This window comes from Chelmon rostratus, chromosome 19 (genome assembly GCF_017976325.1).
Source record: "Chelmon rostratus isolate fCheRos1 chromosome 19, fCheRos1.pri, whole genome shotgun sequence".
Classification (NCBI taxonomy): domain Eukaryota; kingdom Metazoa; phylum Chordata; class Actinopteri; order Chaetodontiformes; family Chaetodontidae; genus Chelmon; species Chelmon rostratus.
The window spans coordinates 3,951,370-3,971,929 of NC_055676.1; the positions used below are offsets into that span (position 1 = coordinate 3,951,370).

The window sequence follows — 20,560 nt, forward strand, 5'->3', positions numbered from 1 at the left end:
GAAAAGGGAGCATTCTACAGTGCTGAGGCCTCGTGAAACAGATCTCATTGTCCACCAGACAGAGGACTAAAAGTTCAAAGATGTAGAGTGGAACTGGACTCTAACTAAAATAAACACTTGAATGTGTATTTCACAACATATTTTTTAATCTTCAGAATAGCGATAATTAATTTCAAACGTGCTATCAGTGAGCATAGTTCTGTCCTGGTACAGTAACTATTCTCTGGCCTCTGCCCTCTCTGAATTAGCTCCTGGTCTGCCGGCTGAGTTTTGAGCTTTGAGCTGTTTGGGACGATGACCTGGTCCTTGTTTGCCTGTGCGAGTGCGGCCTGTGGGGGTGGACAAAGGGGGGAGCGGTGGCAGCGGGGGCGGGACGGGGGGCAGGACGAGGTTCACGATGGGGGTCTTGACGGGGGGCTTGACGGGGGGCAGGATGGGGGGCTCGACGGGGGACTTGACGGGGGGCTGGACGGGGGGCAGGACGTGGCCCCCTTTACGGGAGAGGAGGGCAATCTCTCTCTTGAAGGCCTCGGCCTGCTGCGACTGTGTTTTCGCCTGCTCCTGAAGCCTCTGAATCACCTTCTGATCCTTCTTGCGCCTCCTGTCATCCTGAAACTGTTTCACCTGGATATACACAAAGAGACTTTCATGAAGACATGTAGGAAACACATGCACAGACAAACAAACTCTCACATATGTTCATATACACTGTACACCTCAGTAGTCACAAATGCAGCCTCACTCAGTTACATGCACAGAAACAGAGGAAAGGAGGCTGAAGCACTGACGAGACATCCATGACCTTTTTCAACACTGTCATTATTAAGGTAAAAATGCCAAAGAAAGCAGCATTAAGTGATTTTTTTGGTCACTAGTGGGCGGCAGAACAGGCTAGAAACACAAGTATATTATCACCTTACAAAGTGGCAAACATATTAGCCAACAGCTAAAAAAACATCTGGGCTTTTAGCTACTACATGTACCGCTGTGCTCACCAGCTGATCACTAAATTTATTTCAATTTATGAACTAGCTGGTGAGGAAAATGGAACATGTTGCAGTCAAAGAGCCAAATATTCTTCTCATAAAATGGTGAAGACCAAACAAGAGCTAAAATGCGAGTGAACACAAACACGACTCAGGTGAATGATAATGTCGCTCTGTGTCTACTGGCTCTTCAAATGTGTTTGCTGAAGTGTTAGCAGTAACTACTTAATGAGGTAATATGCTCAAGCTATGTGTCATCGGTTACAGTGGTTTGTTTTGGAGATCTCTTTCTCCCTAATGGCCCAAAAAAAAAAAAAAAAAAAATCAAATGGAAATTACCATTTTCTTCTGCCTGGCGTTGAGTTTACGCTCCAGCTCTCTGTTCTGTTCTGTGAGGCTCGTCAGGCTGAGGAGATTCTCTGTGTAACACCTGGTCACTGCATTCAGATTGTCACGTGCCTCTTCTACGTTTGCCTGAATGTCACACACACACACACAAATTCATAAAGTTGTTTTTAAAAATGACATTTTGACTTTAAAGAGGATCAGAACAAAACAAGGCAGAAGTACAGCCGACTCTTGCTAAAAGCAAGCAGACACACACACACACACACACACACAAAGGTCAGCATACATCCCACTGTTTGATTTCCTTGCGGTGAGCAGCTTCTTGAAGGAGTTTTTTCTGCGTGAGCTCCTCCAGCCTTCCGTACAGTGACAGTGTCTGCAGAGCGTCCAGATCCACCAGCCTCCCATACTTCGTCATCATCGGCTGGTTGCACTGCTTCTCCAGCACTACACCAACACACATGCAGACACACACACCAACACCCAGATCAATATCTAAGAATGTCACTGGCAATAGTTTGCTCTGACGCTTCTTGGTCGAACGACTTTGGCAAACACAAATCTGGATTTGTTTTCAGACTGTTGTGTCTTTTCTTTGGTTTGTACATTTGTGTTTCACATGGAATCTAAATTTTACATGTTGTATCTTATGCAACATCAGAGGTTTCAGGTTAAGCTGGATGGGAGCTCGAGCTCTTCTAGGACCGGATGTGTAGATCTTACCCTGGATCTTGGCGCCCATGTCTTTGCGGTCATGAATGAGCCTGGCATGCTGCTGCCGGGACTGACGGTACAGATCTCTCTGTTGGCTCTTCTCCACCTCCAACTGCTTGATGCGCTCCTGCAGTCGTCTCAGCTCCGTCTTGTCCACCACCAACGCTGGGCTCAGGTCGGACGGCACCGTGCCGTTGGAGACAAACTCAATCTGGTAGATGAACAGAGAAGGTGGATGCAAGAGAAAGGGGCAGAGAGTAGCAGGAGGTGATAAAATGAGGAAAATTCTGTAGGACCAAAAAACTATCAGTATATTTATTATAATATTGACTTCCGGAAGTCAATATTATAATAAAATAATGTAATTGAATTAAAATGTTTCATTTTGTGTGTACAAAATTAAAAATATTTTCATTTTAAAGAAGCATTCATTTTTAAGTTTAATGTTTGAAAATGCGTAACAACAGCCAAAAAAACATAACGGAAAATAAAATTGCAATAATCTTTTGGTTTTGGACTGTTTGTCGGACCTTGTGATTGGCTGTGCTTTACTATTTGCTGACCTTTTTGAACTGAACAATCTTGAGTGAATAATCAACAGATGAATCCATAATGAAAATCAGTCGGCTGCAGCCCTAAATTGTAAAAGTGGACTTTCATGTCCTGATCTTAGCTAATTTCTAATGAAATTAGAATTTCTCATTTTCATTTTCATTATGTAGCATTTGAACAGGCCTCTTTCTTTGGGCTTCAAGCTCTTGGAACAGCTTGTAACGCCTCCAGTGAAATATAATGGCAGAAAGGCAGTTGGTAATTAAAATTCACAGCACTGCGAGCAGTTTTAAACGTTCCTGATGACATGGAGAATAATAATATCAAGCAAAAGACTGCTTGATGTTACATTGAGGGTTTACTTGTTCCTACTGCATTGGTAACCGTATTCTAAAAGTCACTTGAATTTGAGGTGTCTTCAATCAGTGGTTGTCATTAGTGAACCTCCACATTTTTGTCTGTTTACCTGGCTCAGTCTGAGAGGAACCACCACGTCCAGCTCATTCATTCTCTGCTGTTTCTCTCTGTGTAATAACTCCAAGTCGTCCTCTGCTGCCTTCCGGCTGCTCTTCAGTGACTTCTCCTGCAGAGCAAAGGGAAAAAACCTGTGAGGATGAGAGACAAAAAAGCACATGGCAGAAACCTGAGGAGAGAGAAACAGAGCTCGACCTTCTTAGCAAAGGTGTCACACTCCTTCTTCAGAGCTTCGGCACTCTTCTTCTTCTCCGCCAGCAGTTCCTCCAGGTCCAGCCGACGCTTACGCAGCTGCAGTGTGTTCTCAAACAAGTCTGGCCCACAGCCTGCGTGACACACACACACACACACACACACACAGATTCATACTAGTTGAAGCTAAAATTAAAGCCTGTTTTAACTTGAAGTACAGTGAAGCAGCGCAAAAAGGCTTCAGAGCCAAAACACAAGGGCCAGTATTTGTGTTCCTGCCACAGCAAAGCAACTATAGAGCAGTTCTGTTTTCACGTTACCCTGTGTAGGATTTTAGCAGCGACTCAACATGACAGACCAGCACAAATGTCACCACATACAAGTACAGTTTAAACTGCTGGTTTCAATCCGTGTATGTTCTGGTACAAGAACACGCAATAATCGTTTTTCTCACAGGATTTGCAGGCTTGTGTACCACCACACTTTTTTGTCAGTTGGACATTTTATACTCTTTTCTGTGCAAGATGCTGGATGCAGTCTTTATGTGTTTGTCTCTGTTTGTTCAAAGACCTCATGTATGCATCAACATACTTTAGTTAAATATCCATGATGAGAATAAATGCAGCGCAAAAAGGCCAAACAAAACTCAGGTGATAATCACAAAAATATAGAGATATAGGTCAGTATTATTTAACTTTTTTCAATAGAGGCAGTTCTTAAGGATCTTTAGATCAATGATTTAATACAAAACAATACAATATAATACATGTAGAATCCAACTGCAACTGGTGAAAAAGTGAAGGATTTGAATGCTTTTCCTACGACAATACTGACCTGGAGGGCAGACAGTGTCCAGAGCAGCTCCTCCGTCCTCTGTGCCGCTGTCATAATCATCATCATCAGAGCCATCACTGTCCTCCTCTTCTTCTGCAGACACACATTTCAATCATGAAGGAGACAAGGACAAATTGGTACACATGCATAAGCACGCTTGTGACATTTGTACAATTGTGTTCCTTCCTCTCACCTTCATTTCCCTTCTGCTCCTTCTTCTTAACACGTTTGATCTTCTTCCTGAAGACTTCAGTCAGAAACTCTTCAAACTTGTTCTTCCTGCCCAGGGAGGCCTGGAAGGCAGCAGTCAAGGCCCTCTCTCTCTCCTGCAGCTTGGCTATCTCTCCATGCTTCAGCTCCAGCTGTGCATTACACTCCTCCAGCTTACACTGTAAGGAGAGAGGGAGGAGGATGTCATTAAGTACACGAGGATCTGAGGAAGGAAATCACCTGTGGTAATACACAGCAGCAGCTTCAGTGTCCTGTCTTTGTCTACACAGAGTGCATTCAGGCACAGTATTGAGTGTAGGTCGCCCACATTTTGGCAGCACACAGTCACTGAAGTTATGCACAGAAAATGGAAGACAGTATATTTGAGACATGAAAATATGCCACAGGTAGCATCTGTGAGTGTAGTTTAAAATCAAACAGTGTGTGTTGCTTTGAAACTTTTAATGAATCCCCAACTGTTAGGATACAAAATGTGAATATGCTGTATTAATTACTTTCCATTGCAGTATTGCTGCCTTGAAATTCAATGTTAAGTAAATTTGAAAAATCTGCACTACAGTCAGTGATAGTAGTTACAGGTGGTGCAGCCTACAGAATGTGCTTCTGTTAGCATTGCTGTCAGCCACTTTGATATTAACTACTACAACTCAAACTAGTGTGAACTGCACAGATTCAAAACCAAAGGCTGTCTAAAGGAAGAGTAACAGTTATCTCAAACACCATGGTACAGATCGAATGAAAAGATCATCCACATGAATCAGTCCACGGGTACATGAACGGCCCCCCACCGTGACGCTGTTCTCCTCCTTAACGTATCCGTTGAGCTTCTCCTGCAGGCTGTCCTCCCTCCTCTCAGACTTTATGAGGAGCAGCAGCTCCTGGTTGAGCGTCAGCTGACGGAGGCTGGCCCCGTTCAGCTGCCAGTCCAGATGCAGCTTCTGGTGACGCAGCAGCTGGTGCTCTGTGTCAAACTCGCAGACCGAAACCTCCATCTGATGATTTCAAAATACATCCTCATATTATATACTACAGTGATACATATCATTAGTCTGATGTGTTCAGTAGATTCCAGAAGATATTTTGTTTATGATAATGTATTTAATTTATTTGATCAAAGATTCAACAAGTAATGAATAAAATAACAGACCTGCTCCAGCAAAGAGTCCCGCTCGTACAGCAGTCTGATCTCCTCCTCCCTCTGGAGCTCCTCCTCCAGCTCACTCAGCTCTGCTCCTTCCTCCACTGCTGTCTCTTCTTCTTCTCTGGCTACAGATGAAGCTGACAGGCCGGGAGTCCTTTCCTCTCCTCTCTCCTCTTCTTCTTCCTCCTCTTTCCCCTCCTGTCCTTTCATCTCATTCTCCAGCAGCTCCAATAAACTTGCAGCTCCCTCCTGCTCCTCTTCCTGCTCCATGGTCTGGAACCTGTTTGAAAATGAAAAAGCATCTCTAGCATCTATTTCTTTGAAAATATACAGTCAGCAGCGAGTCAAAAAATTCCAGGACTCTTGCGCTGCAGGTTTAAATCTCTTCTGTCTGGGTCAAAGTCACATGATCACTTACAAGCTCTACTTCTTCTGATTCTAGACTTGGTCTTGGATCAAACTAAAACCAGGCTTCTGTACCTCTGTTCCCTCAGAACCCGGTATCGCTCTATGGTGGCACGGCTGTACTGCAGCCTCTTCTCTGGGGTTTCCTCTGGTAGCATATTAGGCACAGTGGGTATTGGGCGGTGGAGATGGGCTGCCAGACGCTGCTGGACCCTCTGGGCCTGCTGAGCCTGAGCGCGCAGCTGAGACACCAGGCGAACCTTACAGTCACGCAACGCCATGATGCGTTTATTCATCTCAGTCTGCCGCTCACGGATCTGGTGGGATGGACAGAGTTATAAAGTTAATCTGCAATGCATGCAACCAGTTCTTCCAATTATTAATCTTTAATTTTTTTTATTCTAAGGATTTTCCTCTATAAGCTTAAAAAAAAGTGAGAAAAGCTCATCATCAGGTTCCCAGACCACAAGGTTCTTGATTTTCTCCAAGTTTTATCCAACCAACAGCCCAATACCCAAAGACATCAGTTTACAGAGATATAAAACTGACACTGGAGAAACTGGAATCAGAGAGTGGTTTGCCAAATTTCAGTCAAATAATTATATAATTATTATATACTTGGTTGATTAACCAATGGGGATTTAGTTTTCTTCCTCTCTTATGGTCTTTAGATGATGAGACAGCTATACTTTCACATAAAATCGTGCCTTGTATAACTTAAGATGTATGCTGTACTTTGCATGTATAAAGATATGTGAACATGTGTGTGTTTTTGTGTGTACATTTTCCTCCAGGCCTATCAGCTCTGCTCTCTTCCTCTCAGCAGTCATCTTCATGTGTTTTGGCAACGTGAAGTCTTTAGCTGATTTCAGTTTTAAGTCTCCGATGTTCTCTTTGGCTTCGCGGATCGCCTGCACATCCCGCGGGTCCTCGCAGTTCTCGTCTGGCTTCTCTGCGTAACTGAAGCACCATTGATCCATCACAGTTTTACACCAGCATCACAATAGTTACAGTAGAGGCTTTTTATGCTTTTTTTTTAAGAATAAAGGAGACATAAACACAATAAAAGAAAACAGAGAATGCAATGCAAATCTTATATGAGCCAAGAGGACTGAGGTGATGTTGTCGGCCATGACACTCACAGTTGGGCCCATTCCTGCTTCCTCTTCTCTATCTTGGCTCGAACTTGTTCAGCTTTCTCTGCAGCTTTTCGCAGCCTTTCGACCTGCCGATTTACCGGCTTCATCCGTGCTGGACGAGCCACCCGGGGGCGCACCACCTCCTCCTCTGGAGAACACATGCGGGTGATAGGTCAGCCACGTCTTTGACAGGTGAAACAATCACACACAAACACACAAACACATTTTCCTACCTTCTACTTTGCTGCTGTCGTTTGCAGGCTCGGCTCTAGATTTTGTGCGTTCGGATGCAGCAGCTCCATCTCCTTCGTCCGGGCTGGTTCTGCTCTGATGTCTGAGCTGGGTTGAGGGCTCAGTGAGCACTGGCAGAGGGTAGGTGGACAGTCTGTGGTCAGTGCAGATGGCGACCACAGTGACCACGTTCGCCTCCGGAGAGTCCCTGAACCTGAAAACAAGCATGACAGGTGAGGATTTCACTCTGGAGGCTGGCTGTCTTCACTGCTTATATTTCAACTGAATCAAAACATCAGCCAGGTATACATAAATCTTTGTGTGTGTGTGTGTGTGTGTGCGTGTGTGTTTACTGAGTACCAGTTCTGTAGTTTGCTGAGTGCTATGCTACAGCGCTCCTGCTCCCAGGCCAGCTGCTGTCTGACCTCCCTCACGCGCTGGGCCTTCAGCCTCTCTGCCTGCTCGCTGAAACACGGGTCCAGCTGCAGCTCCTGTACACACAACCACAGGCACACACCACACACGACTGAGGCTGCTGCATTGACACACATTCATTCTCTGGAGACTCATCCAAACTTTAATGATAGTATGCATAACCCTAACCCGTACCTTCAACACAAACCAGGTCTCGACCTGAACTACAAGGGTTTAGTTTGTCTTTTTAGAGTTATTGAAAGGTGTCCCTAATCAGTGTGTTTATATGCACATGCCCCCACGCATACACTTAGACACATAAAAAAAGCACCATAAAGCAGGATCTTCTATCACCTCAAATCAGCAAGACATGATTCTAAAATAAGATCGAGGGCAGGGGAAAAGTCAAATTACTGATCTACAGTGTGTACAGTGTGTGTACACAGATTCACAGTAACCAGGTTACTACAATGCACACAAATGTGCCCTCTATATATTACCTCTGTAACCCAATTTCTTTGAATAACCTGGTTACTACATGCATGCTTCTGGTGTAAATTTAGGTGCATCTTTTAGTTTTACTCTTAAACTTAACCAGATACGAGGCAGCTGCAATGACAAAAAAGAACAAGAACTGTCAAACCGGATGGCAGTGGATGAGCTAGGTGTGTGTGTGTGTTTCTGTACCTCAGGTTTCAGGCGAACATGCTCCGGCAGACACTGGTTGTCGTGCAGCACCTGTTCAAACTTCTTCCGGAGCTCAGCCAGATTCTCAACAAGCCCCAGCTCAGTCTGCCGATGCAGACTTTCCTCCTCCTGCCTCTGCTTCACTGTCTCTATGCTGGAGGGAGTTTTGAGTTAGAAAGTTATATGAGATAAATCTTTTATAATTTTCACGAGTTACAGTGACACCTATAGATGTAGCTACGTAAATGTAAGGAAGGCCAGTAAAAAATAAAAGACGAGAAAACAGTAAGAAAAATATAAGATCAACTTATCCCTGAACAGATTATTCACACTCACCTGTAGGCTGCTGGGTCCTCAATGTCTTGGACTAATGACTCATTCTCAAGACCCACCTGTTAGAATAATATGTAAACATGCTATTTCATTGTTATTCATCCAAAGCCACTCCTTTGGCCAACCTGCCCTATAACGTCCACAAACAGTTTGTATCGTAAAAACAAGACCATGTGACAATGTGACAGTTTAGACCTCATTCAAATGTCTGAGTCTAGTAAACACCCGAACTGCACTGTTAGATTCCTTTTAAATTCAAAAGGTCATCAGTTGCAAGGATAAATGTGCTTGGATAAAGTTAATGGTCTCCCTCTCATCAGCTCATGAGTTCACATTATATCTAGAGCGACTCTTCAGCCACTGTACGCCAGATTGTTAATTCAGCACAACGGCCGATTACTCTTATATTTTTTACTAACCTACTTCTCGGTGTCTCGGGATCATCATTCACCTGCCAGTCATCGCAGTTATCTATATGCCAGATATCTCCAAGTCTCCACACCATCCCTGCTCATCCTGCTTTCTTCCTTGTTGCCTCTATGCACACACCCAGCCAGACTCATCTATCATCAATCATGATCATCATCACCAAATCTCTACTCAGCCCTCTTTTCCCCCACCTGCAGGTCAACCCAGCCTCCCTGTCTCTGCTCCCGCTTCAGCCCTGCATGCATCCGAGCCCAGAGAATCCCACATTCCCCTACTGGAGCGCTACCATGGAGATCTATGTATTTGCAGAGCATTTGCTCCTTCAGTGTTCCACAGTACCAGCAGGTCTAAGATTGCCCATTTACGCTGGTCCACTGGTTAGCTGGAGCTCTGCCTATCACTCATCCTGCCACCCATGTTTGCTCCATTGGTCTCCTTCCCTGAGCTGCCCTGCCATCTAATCAACTGTTTAATCTGTCCTTCCCAGAGAGAGAAGCAGAGGAAAAATACATCCATGACTCCCTGGCTGCTGGTATTATTCAGCAATCCACCACCCCTGAGTAAGACTTTTTTTGTGTCCAAAAATTAACATTCTCTTTGGCCTCGCATTGACTACAGAGGCCTCTGTAGCCTTTGCCCCTCATATACTGGCCCTCCAGCAAGCCACCACCTGAAGGGGGCCAAGCATCCAAAGAATCTACCTTACATTCACATCGTCAAGAGCCTAAACTCCTGCCAAGCCTGGTGGTCCCAGTTCTTTGGTTGTTTCCCCTTCACCCCTAGTGCCCATTCTAACAAAACCTCAAACCAGACGCTCTCTGCCATCAGTTAAACTCTGAGGAGATGTCGGGGTTGTACTTCGGTTTGGACAAATGTGGTTGACTGACTGACAGATTTTTTTATCCATATAACCACACAAAAGTAAAATTAGGACTGACCCTGGGTGAAGGAACCGTGGCCATCTTTTTCTGCAGGCCTTTCTGGAGCTCCTCTTGAGGAAGCAGGCTGAAGGAGAAGATGTTTCCGTCATCTCCGGCCGTCAGCACAAAGTGGTCGTCATGGCTACAGCGGATGTGTTGCAGGTGTCCATATTGGTTGTCGTGGACACTGAGAGCCCAGTAGGCCTTCATGGAGGTGAGGCTGTGGTCACCAGGCTGCAGGGGGTAAACCCTGATTGAGCCTGAGTGCATGCCACAGAACAGCAGCTGCCTGTTGGAACTACAAAACACCAGAACAACAAAAGACCAGGAAGGAAACTTTATACGGGTACTGGTAGTGCGGTTCCAATGTGAAGGATGCTCTAAAGTTACTCAATATCTGTCCTAATTTCACACTCCTGTCTGTTAGAGTGGATTTTTTTTTTTTCAACTGCCATTACCTGCTGCTTGGAATACCCGAATTTCCCCGGCTGGGGATTAAGAAAGTCTATCTTATCTTATCTTATCTTGTCTTTCAGCTCTGCTTTGGTTAAAACCAAGTCCTGGCCATTTGGCTCTTCAGATGCCAGATATTCACCAGCTAGTTGGTAACTATGTCTATTTGTGGTTTGGTGCTGGACAGGTACTGTACAGTTGGTTTATCAGAGCTTGTTTAGTAAGCTCTGGAGAGACTCAACCAGGCACTGAATGTGCTGTAAAACCAAAGTTATAAAGAGAGGCAAAAAAGTCAGTGAAGCTGCAGAGTTGGTGATAATTCTCTTTGGGGTCAGCGCTACAAGCAACTGTTCCTCATTACATTCAATCATTTGATTAATTGTTGATGTAAATACTGATTTGTTAGTTTGCCCTCTGGCTACCTGAAGGTGACGGAGCGAATGGGGTCATTGTCTGCGTTGTGGACAAGCACGAAGTCAAAGGGCTCGTCCTGTCGCTGGTCCGGATCCTGGTCCTGCTTCTCAGAGAACTTACAGTGATACAAGAAACCTGAGTCAAAGTCTCCCTGCAGGAGATAGAGACGAGAGAAAGGGATTCAGTCTTTCAGAAAAAAACAATTGCAGACCTGTCAACCCTCCCATGTTTTCCTGGATTCCCTGGAACTGATACTGGGGTAGATGGAATCGTGCCTTCAGATCAAGCATACTTAACTTAAGCATACCCTCCTCATGCAGGTCCCTAATCAACAAGGTTGCCCTGTCAGTGCAGAGAACTGGTGAATTCCCTTGGCAAAGTTTAGGATTAAGCAATATGTTGGCAGCAGAGTGAGGGTGATCTATCAGTCACTGTAACTTTCTCAAGTTTAATCCAGGGCATTTAACATTAATAGGAATAACTTTTTATAACCTAATAATTTGGTACTGGTACTGGACCAGATAACAAATATGACTGTCTTTAAAAAATATATAAAACAAGGTCATGGTTTGTCTTCTGATCCTGTCGCTATTCATTAAGATTTTTTTTCTCTAAGTGTGTGTGTGTACCATGGAGAGCCAGAACTGGCCAGGCTGTGAGTAGAAGCCACAGTAGAGAGGACTTGGGGGGTCGGGGATGTGGATAGGGGGCAACTCTTCCTCTCCCTCCTCTTCTCCTTCCTCTTGCTCTGCATCTGTCTGCTTTGATTCTCTCAACCTCTCTTCTCTCTCTTTCTTTTTCTTCTCCTTTATAGCTAGACGTCTTGCAATTTCCTCCTCTCTCTGAAATACACAAACACACAAATGGTCTGAAACTCCAGCCATAAAAAAGAGACATATGAAATTAAAGCTAAAACAGACCAAGCTCAAACCTTGATTCGAGATTTGATGCTCCTGAACCTGAAACATCTGCTGGGCAGCTCGGGCAGCTGGAAGGTTTTGGTTGGCATCCGGGCCTCTGGATCAGGACTGTGCACTTCGACCACATGGCCACTCTGACACAAGATGAGCAGCCTGTTTTCACTCTGGGTAAAATCATAAAAGAAATTAGTCGAATCAATAATGTTCCTTCACGTATATAGAGACATTTGAATGCAAGTGGATCAGAGAGCAGACTTACGTGGGAATGAGGCGACCACTCCAGCGCCTGCACTGGCCCGGGAACGTGGACAAAGCCTATGGCGTTGTACTCCTCCCCGACAGTGAAGAAGAACACAGTGCTGTCTGAGCTCTGAGCAGAAAGATGGCAGTGAGAGGTCAGAAAGGGGAGCCGAATAATGAAAAAAGGAAAACAAAACAAAACTACGGACTAATACAGCGTCTAGAAACTTTTCAAACCGCTCTTGCAGCATAGTCCACATCTGTCCTGCAATGCTTCAGTACGAAACATGACACCAGATCACTCGATAGGTTTAAGTATTTCCATGCCAAGTCTGAATTTAACTCAATTTAGATGTTCACACAAAAAACTTTTTTGTTAAATCCTTCAGTTTTTATTGCTTCTTGCAAAAATGTAACATTGTGTTTTTGTCTACATATGGCTGCCAGAATTGTATGTTTGACCAATGAAATCCAAGCGTGTTTAATGATGTTATGAGATCATTGCTCTACCTGGTGAATTGTATGAATCATTACCACAGGCTGAGATCACCTGTATCAACAAGCAGTCAGATAAAGGTGAATGACTGGAAAAGAAGCTCATCTAAAAAAAATCAAATCCAAGAATTGTGAATTAGTGAAACCTCTTATCACCTCACCATAATTGGGCAAACTCAGATCTCTTTAGTAAGTAGTCAGGACATCTGAGGACAGCAAAGTAACCTGTGTGAAATATGCAACACTGAGGACATGGTCAGTCGTTTTTTTTTTTTTTTTTACCACATAAATTATACTGAGCATGTCTTCGATGCGCCTGTCAACTGTGGGATTAACAGTATTTACTGTCATCTTTTTCCAAAATCTTTGCTGAGCTTTACATAGAAAATGTGCTTGTAACCGTTGACTTCTTCCAGAGGGCAAACATTGGTGGTAGATCGAACAGAACTGAGCATTTCGAAGTAACTGTCTCGTCGGCCATGACAATCACCATAGTGTGTTTCATGAAAATAGACAAGAATATCAACAAACTGCTGTGTCCTGTGCCTCTCATAGAGAAAAACACAGTTTTCCTACAAAGGTTCTTACCCCTGTGGCTAAGATCTCTCCATTTCGCTCATACGCAACAGCAGTCACGGGGGCATTATGGGGTTTGAAGGCCTGCTTCAGGCGCAGCTTGGCATCTCCTGTGGGACTGTGCCCAGTGGCCACATGCAGCCTCTGAGAGTCGTACAGCTCCAGTAACCGGACCACGCCGTCCTCAAAGCCCGTCACCAGTAAACCTCCACTCTGGTTCACCTAAAGATAAACACCATTAGCTTTCTGTCAGTGCATTTTACGTACAGTAGCATGATTCATTTTCACACCGACACACTTACCAAAGGTGGAGCCCAGCTGACAGCAGTTCCACCCTGATTAAAGTGACTGGTGGTCAATTCTCTTTTTGCCAAGAAGTCAAACACTTTGACTGAACCTGGAGAGCAGGGACAGAGTTTGGCCTGTTTTAGTGTGTTTTTGTGTTAAACGTACAGTACGTGTGCAGGTGTGGAAATGTGTGTGACTCACGGTCTAGAGTGGTCGTAGCCATCAGGTGAGATTTCCTCGATACGTCCAGGCCCTGAATCGGCCCGGCATGGAAGGCAAACAGGCACTCTGGATCAGGAGTCTGCACACACAGAACATGATGTAACAAGATGTGATCAGACAACGTATGGTTTTCCATATATTGTTTTCCATTAGGAATAGACAACATTACCTATCAATCACCATAAGCATTCACGTTTACCTCAATAAAAATAAATATAATGGTAACTTTATATCTTGGCTCACCTGATTTCTGTCCTAATTAATTAGAATCTGTCCAATTAAAGATTCTGGACATCGATTGGATGATTGTATTTTTGGTGAGATGTCATTGGCATTTGAAGGCATTCTCAAATTATATGGGAAACAGATATTGATGGAAATTTGTGAGTAGATGTCTGTTGGTAAGAGTTTCATCACACTGTCAATTAAATAAATTAGGTTTATTAAGCAGCCCTGTTTTCCATTGTGTTAATGCAGTTTTGTTTGGTTCAGAACAGAAAGGAAGGGCAGTCAGACATATTTCGACTGAGGCAGAGGACAAATTGCTTCAACAATAAAGTAACATGCAAAAAAGTTATATACATGGACTCATTGTTTCCGTTTTTTTCAAGTTTTCACTGAAAAATACCCTGACCTTTATTAAGGTGCAGATCAGTTTAAACTATTTTGAAGTTTAAACCCTTTAACATAAACCACTTGGTAATATTAACTGAAACAGCAAAGCACCTCAAGATTAGTATGTGAATTATTTCTACCACCACCTGGATTTTTTTTCTCCTCACACAACCAAAAGTTTTTGTGTTGAATATAGTTTACAGTAAACTTTTTACATTGATTCCAGAAAACTTTCCAGTTAGAAACCATGAGGAGAAGAAATGCAGACAAAAACCCAAAGGATCTGCTTGATTATACACCAGACTCAGACTAATTATCCTTATCTGATATTTATTTTATAGGTATCAATCATAGATAGTTAAAAGTGATGATAGTGACACTATAGCTGGCAACAAATGTAGGACTTTGCATCATACAGTACGAAGTATAACTTACCACAATGTCTATGAAAATCAAAATGTCAGTGTGGGAAACTCACCATGTGGGTGAATGAAAGATCCAGTTTCCAGATTGCTCCATTGGAATCCTACAAGAACACACAGAAATCAGGCTCGGATTTTTACAGAGGTGACGCCACATCATGTACTACAAGTGGTTTTAACTAGTAACTTTTGAGCTTTTGCTCTCTGACCTGAGCAAACCAGATTAAGGAATCAGGCAGGGAGCTCTTCACCACAGACGAGAGGCAGACGTTGTGTCCAACCACCATCTCATTTATGGGCTCCATCTCAAACATGCTGCTGTCGCCGTTACTGTCGGCAGTGTCAATGCTCTCAAAGTCCCAGCCCTGCAGAAGGGGGGGGGGGGGGGGGCAAAGCAATATTGATGTAACCCTAACCCTAACCCTCTTCCTAACAAAACTGATTACAGACAATCTGCATCGGGATGTGACCCTGCTGGATTAGCTCATTACAAAGATCTTCAAATTGAAGTAAACTATCCAAAATGTTGAAACGTCTATTTGCACAATTAGAGGCTGCAAATCAATTAACATGCTCCAGTCGTTTGTTGCCCTTCAGAGTTTGACTGCTGAATAGAGAACCCTGATTCAACTAGAATTCTTCAAGGCTGCTAGTAAAATATACTTAAGAACATGTTGTCCAATTTAAGCTATATCTAACTTTGTGATCACCCTTTAAACTAACTTTAAACAATATTTTTCTGAATTTTACATTCTTCCTGTTATTTTTCATTTGTAACTCTTAATGTCCACATAGGGACAAACTAACATTGTTAGTTTGGTTGTTTTCATGGAGCTTGTTAATGATACAAAAAGCACAGAATAATGCCTGATTTGTCCTTTAATCCCTTAAATATCTGATCTAAAAAGTAAAACATTTTCTGGTTTTGTTATTGCAAATATCTTACCCGGACCACTCCATCAGAGCCAATCGTCATCAGCTGTCCATCCTCTAGGGTAAATGGCTGGACCATCCCAGCATGGCAGTTCCGCCCCTCTTTACGGCAAATCTCCACCTTGATGGCATTCCCATCCCACAGCAGCAAGTTGCCCCAGCCTGAACCGGACACCACCTGACAGGAGGTGATGAGGGGTGCCGAGGGTCAAAAGAAACATTCATTCATTCTCCTGAGTCTTACAGAGAATTTCTGACATCGAAATTTTGCAAACAGCAGATGACAACCTGGGATGCCATAGAACGCTCCAGAACAGCTACTGTGTAATTTGTGAGATTGTTTTTGTCAAAAACATATATAAAGTCATCTAGTTGCCATTAACATTAACTCATCACCCTCAGCTTTACTTTGTTTTAGTGCTAATAAGCAAATTTTAGCATGCTATTACGATAAACCAAGATGGTGAACATGGTAAACATCCTATCTGCTAAACGTCAGCGTACAGAATTTGTTTTTGCGAGCATGTTATCATGCTGACATTAGCATTTAGCTCAAAGCATTGCTGTGCCTGAGTACAGCCCCAGAGAGCCACTAGCATGGCTGTAAACCGGAGTCGTGTTCAATACATTTCCAGGCACTGCCCACTTACGTACAAACCCAATCTGTCAGAAGAGCAGGGCACAGACCTTTCCGTCAGGAAGTTCCAAATAGCCCTCGATATCAGTCGCTGCAGTTTTCCCAAAATGTCCCATAAGACCTTGCAATTTGAGACCTGTGAATGTGCTGGCCATTTTCCAGAACCTGACAGAAAGATGGAGAGAATGTAGTTCCACCTTAATTGAAAAGATAAACACATTCAATAAGGATATAAGGGATAAATTGAACTCCAAAGTCTGAAATTGTGGTTTCCATGGGGGGTTATGTACAGGACTATTTGTTGGCTGGGAGCATTTTTTTTCCTGGAATCCTCACTGGATACATGATGACAAGGCTCCAGGAAGTCAGTGGTCCTGGCTAACAGATAGTCCGGCACATAACCTAATGTAATTCAAACTGCTGCAGTGTTTTAATAGGATCACAGGGTTTTTTATGTCCTTCACTTGATGTGTCCAGATCCTGATGATGTGAGCAGTCCAACGTTGTATGGGGAGAAGCTGACTCTGTAGACCTCCTGAGAAATGGCCTTGCAGCTCAGCATCAGCTTCTCCTGCCTCCAATCCCACACTGTCAGCATGAAGTCGGGTGCGCTCCCCACGCTGGCCAGCAGGCTCCCATCATGGTTAAAATCCACAGAGCTGTATGCCCGCTCTGTACCGCCTACAGAAATGAAGGTTGAAACACGGTCATCAGTGACACAGAAAAATAACATTTGAAAGAATCTTGCGTCAACTCAATGCGTGTTGGTCCCATTTACCTCTGAGGATGCTGTACGGTTGCAATGAGGGATATTCATAGACAATGATGTTGGGCTGGTTTCCCTTCTCTGCTACAACAAAGTAATCTTTGCTAGGGTGAACCTTGACACACACACACACACACACACACACACACACACACACACACACACACACATACACACACACAAAGAAATGTATGTGCAATGTACTTTTGCTGCACATCCATGTAGATTTAGTATATCCCTTAATTGCATTCATGCATAGAACTCTTTACTTTGACTATTTGACTATTTTATCATATCATATAACATAATAATCACAGAGCATACTATACTCTTGGGGTTAAGTCAGTCTGCTAGAACAGCGAGGAAAAAGACAGAAAAAAAACTAAAACCACTACAGCATGGGTTATAATGTACAGCAGCTGTGATGGAAAGTACGTGTGACTTTTAGAAAACAGGCTAAATAAGTAAAACCCACTGCAATAACCTTTAAGCAAAGCAGAAATAACGCAATGTAGTGATCCAAATTTATCCAAAAAAGACTGGAAGGTTATGGAATGGGAACATTCCCCAGGTAAACATACATACAAAACAAACATACAGCCGTACATACGGCTTTTGGAGCAACATACGCTGCCATCCAGACGTCTTTTTCAGGGATGTTTCCACTTATTCTAGCAAGACAACGTTAAGTCACATTCTGCAGGCGTTACAACAACGTGGCTTCATGATGAAAGAGTGAACCTGCCTGCCTGCTGTCCAGACCTGGCTCCCATTGAAAATGTGTGGCACATTATGAAGCACCAAACACGACAACAGAGACCCCGGACTATCGAGCAACTGAAGTTGTATATCAAGCAAGAATGTCAAAGAATTTCACTTTCAAAACTTCAACATTAGTGTCCTCAGGTCCCAAACGCTTACTGAGTGTTGTTAAAAGAAAAGGTGATGTAACACTGAGGTAAACATGACCATTTATCAACTTTTTTGGAACATTTTGCAGGCATCAAATTCTGAATGAGTGTACATTCACAAAAGACAATGAAGTTCATCAGTTTGAACATTAAATATCTTGTCTTTGTAGTGCATATAAATCCACATCGGTTGAAAAAGATTTGCACATCATTGCATTCTGTACACAGCATCCCAACTCTTTTTGAATCAGGGCTGTACATGTATATTCATCTTACCGTGATGGAGCCGATTCCGCCTCCACTGCAGGAGCGGAGGTATCTCTGCTCCTTGGTGGAAATGTCCAGCAGGACGAGCAGGTTTCCTGCTATAAAGACCAGAGTTCTGTCATCCAGCAGCTGCAGGTTCCCTCTGCGCCTACTGTCATAACCAAAGGAGTGACTGAATGCAGGATAAATTAAGGATCAAGATCAGATTCACTTAAGCATTACACAAGATTTAGTCATTTAATAATAATAATAATAATAATAATAATAATAATAATAATAATAATAATAATTGCCATTGATAAGGAAGATTTAGAATTTTTTTCATAGGCACAACCCACATATTCAGCTCTGCTGCTTATCCCACAAATGCAGGTTTCTTACAAATGTGGCACCATTTAAAAGGGAAATAAACAGGCTTTCCAACGGTGTAAGATTTATTGCCACGAAGCACTGTTACAACAATGAAATAATCTACCAAACACAAGTTTCCTTACTTTCTGTGCTATGTACATTATTGTAAATGGCATTTTGATGTCAACCCTTTTAATTTCTTATTGTATTTATTTTATTCAAATAGTTTTCTAAGTTAAATTCATAACAATCAATAAAATGTTATCTTATTATATCTTTTCTTTTGCTAGAGGGTGAAAAAGTCCCCTACAGGCCTTATTTTCACTACTAACAGCAAACATTTCTCTGTGTTTGAGATGAAAAGTCTGAACTTGCAAGTTGAACAACTGACGAACAAGAACCGTGTGGATTGTCCTCCACACCTGTGATAGATGTTTATTTGCCTCTGTTTGCTACTTATGATGAGAGAAAGTGAGATGAAATGTGGTGTGAAATGTCTTTCATAAAACTAATTTTCAAAGGAGGATACGAGAGGTGCAGGAGGTTCTCTGGGATTTCAGAGTCGGGTGTGATGGACAGCCTGGAGTGAAGTTCCTCATACTTGTAGTGCATGTCTGCAGAGAGAAACATTTGACAGCTTTGACACCCCAACAAATTATTGTTTTTAAAAGTCTGGGTCATGACCATGACTATCAGAGATAACACATTAAACCAATGTCAATTTTAGATTATCCTTCAGTAAAATAGCTTCTTTACACAATGTTTGCATGTTAGATAAGGTTATAATTCATGTCAATTACCAGATTTTTATTCTTCAGCTACTTTGAGATACAGGTAGATATTAGTGATATTTTAAGTGCTGTCAGTGCATGAACTGTCTTTCAGCGCTTCCATTTCAACTAGTTTTACAACTCACTTCTATACATTTTCACCTGTACATTTCAAAGGCCTTCATATTTTACCCTTCAGCCTACCTTCAGTGGTTAGGCATCAACTGCAATCAGCTTTTCAACTCTTTCAAGTGGTTCAACTACAAATTGTCAGTAGCTAGCACATTCACATTTTCTAGTTGGATTGTAACTTGTTATACCGTGGTCTGGGTGCTGATTCTGATTGGCTGCAGGGTGTCCGTTAAAAAGTGTTATAGGACACCTATAAAAGAAGTTCCGGTCAAATAGCCTGATTGTTCTAAAATATTGCGCTGGCTCAAACGCTAGTTGCTAACCATACGTTATTTTAGAGTTTATGTATCACAACGGCAAGACAGTAGGCAAAATATGAGTGATTTTATAGTTACATTTAACCTATTTAACCTATTTACTAACGTTTTATTTAACCTATTTACTAACGCCTCTGCGTCGTCCATTCATTTCTGATAATGGACACCTCGTCGGGCATTATCCCTTACTTATATCCTGTTTGTAGCCCATACTGTGTTACTGTTCAATAAAAAGAGGAAATCTTGGCCTTACCTTCATTGTGTTCCTGTGAGGCTGTCTGTGTGCTCTCTGCCTGTTCTCCAGCAGGAGCTGTGATTTCTTCAGACATTATCGCTGTTAGATTATCCGCTGCTGCTTTTTTTTATCTGTCAAATACATAGAGGGATCTATTATTCAAAGGCATTTCCAACTTGATCAAACTGACGTTAAGCATTGCATGACCAGTTGATGTGATAATAAAGCAACTATATTTTCAGCTATTCCGTATCAAGCTAACACTAAAACGCACTTATTTTACTCAACTGATACCTTCTCAATTTGGCTCCGCAATTTCCCGGCTCTTCACAACCGTGTTAGTTTGAAAGTGTTGCCAGGCAACAAGGAAGCTCACTCCGCTGCAAAGCCTGCTGGTCTTTTTTTTTTTTTTTTTTTAATATTTTTTATTTGCAGTTGCCCTTGTTCATCTTGGGATCAAAAATGCAGCATTTTGACTAAATTTTAGAATCCTAATGATGAAATTATGTAATTAGATAATAAAGTTATATCTACTTATGACCCTTCATTAAGATAAAAATAACAAT

At 42.6% G+C, this 20,560-nt stretch overlaps 1 protein-coding gene across 1 annotated transcript; it reads right to left on the reverse strand.

The window, feature by feature from the left end:
• Positions 1–216: 216 nt before the first annotated feature.
• LOC121623382 (cilia- and flagella-associated protein 44) lies at positions 217–20,389 on the reverse strand. Its single transcript, XM_041960653.1, has 35 exons — positions 20,289–20,389; positions 20,013–20,125; positions 19,070–19,154; positions 18,199–18,361; positions 17,024–17,126; positions 16,710–16,926; positions 16,296–16,410; positions 15,622–15,786; positions 14,885–15,040; positions 14,732–14,779; positions 13,618–13,717; positions 13,431–13,525; positions 13,141–13,350; positions 12,077–12,187; positions 11,829–11,981; positions 11,527–11,739; positions 10,906–11,048; positions 10,049–10,328; positions 8,685–8,740; positions 8,349–8,502; positions 7,608–7,738; positions 7,250–7,461; positions 7,020–7,164; positions 6,660–6,837; positions 5,940–6,194; positions 5,479–5,727; positions 5,120–5,323; positions 4,265–4,489; positions 4,101–4,188; positions 3,270–3,400; positions 3,067–3,183; positions 2,058–2,259; positions 1,621–1,781; positions 1,326–1,460; positions 217–624 (listed from the first exon to the last, which is right to left on the reverse strand). The coding sequence occupies exons 2-35, from the start codon at positions 20,086–20,088 to the stop codon at positions 217–219; spliced, it is 5,484 nt and encodes a 1,827-aa protein (XP_041816587.1). The 5' UTR covers positions 20,089–20,125; positions 20,289–20,389.
• Between the last annotated feature and the right edge of the window lie 171 nt (positions 20,390–20,560).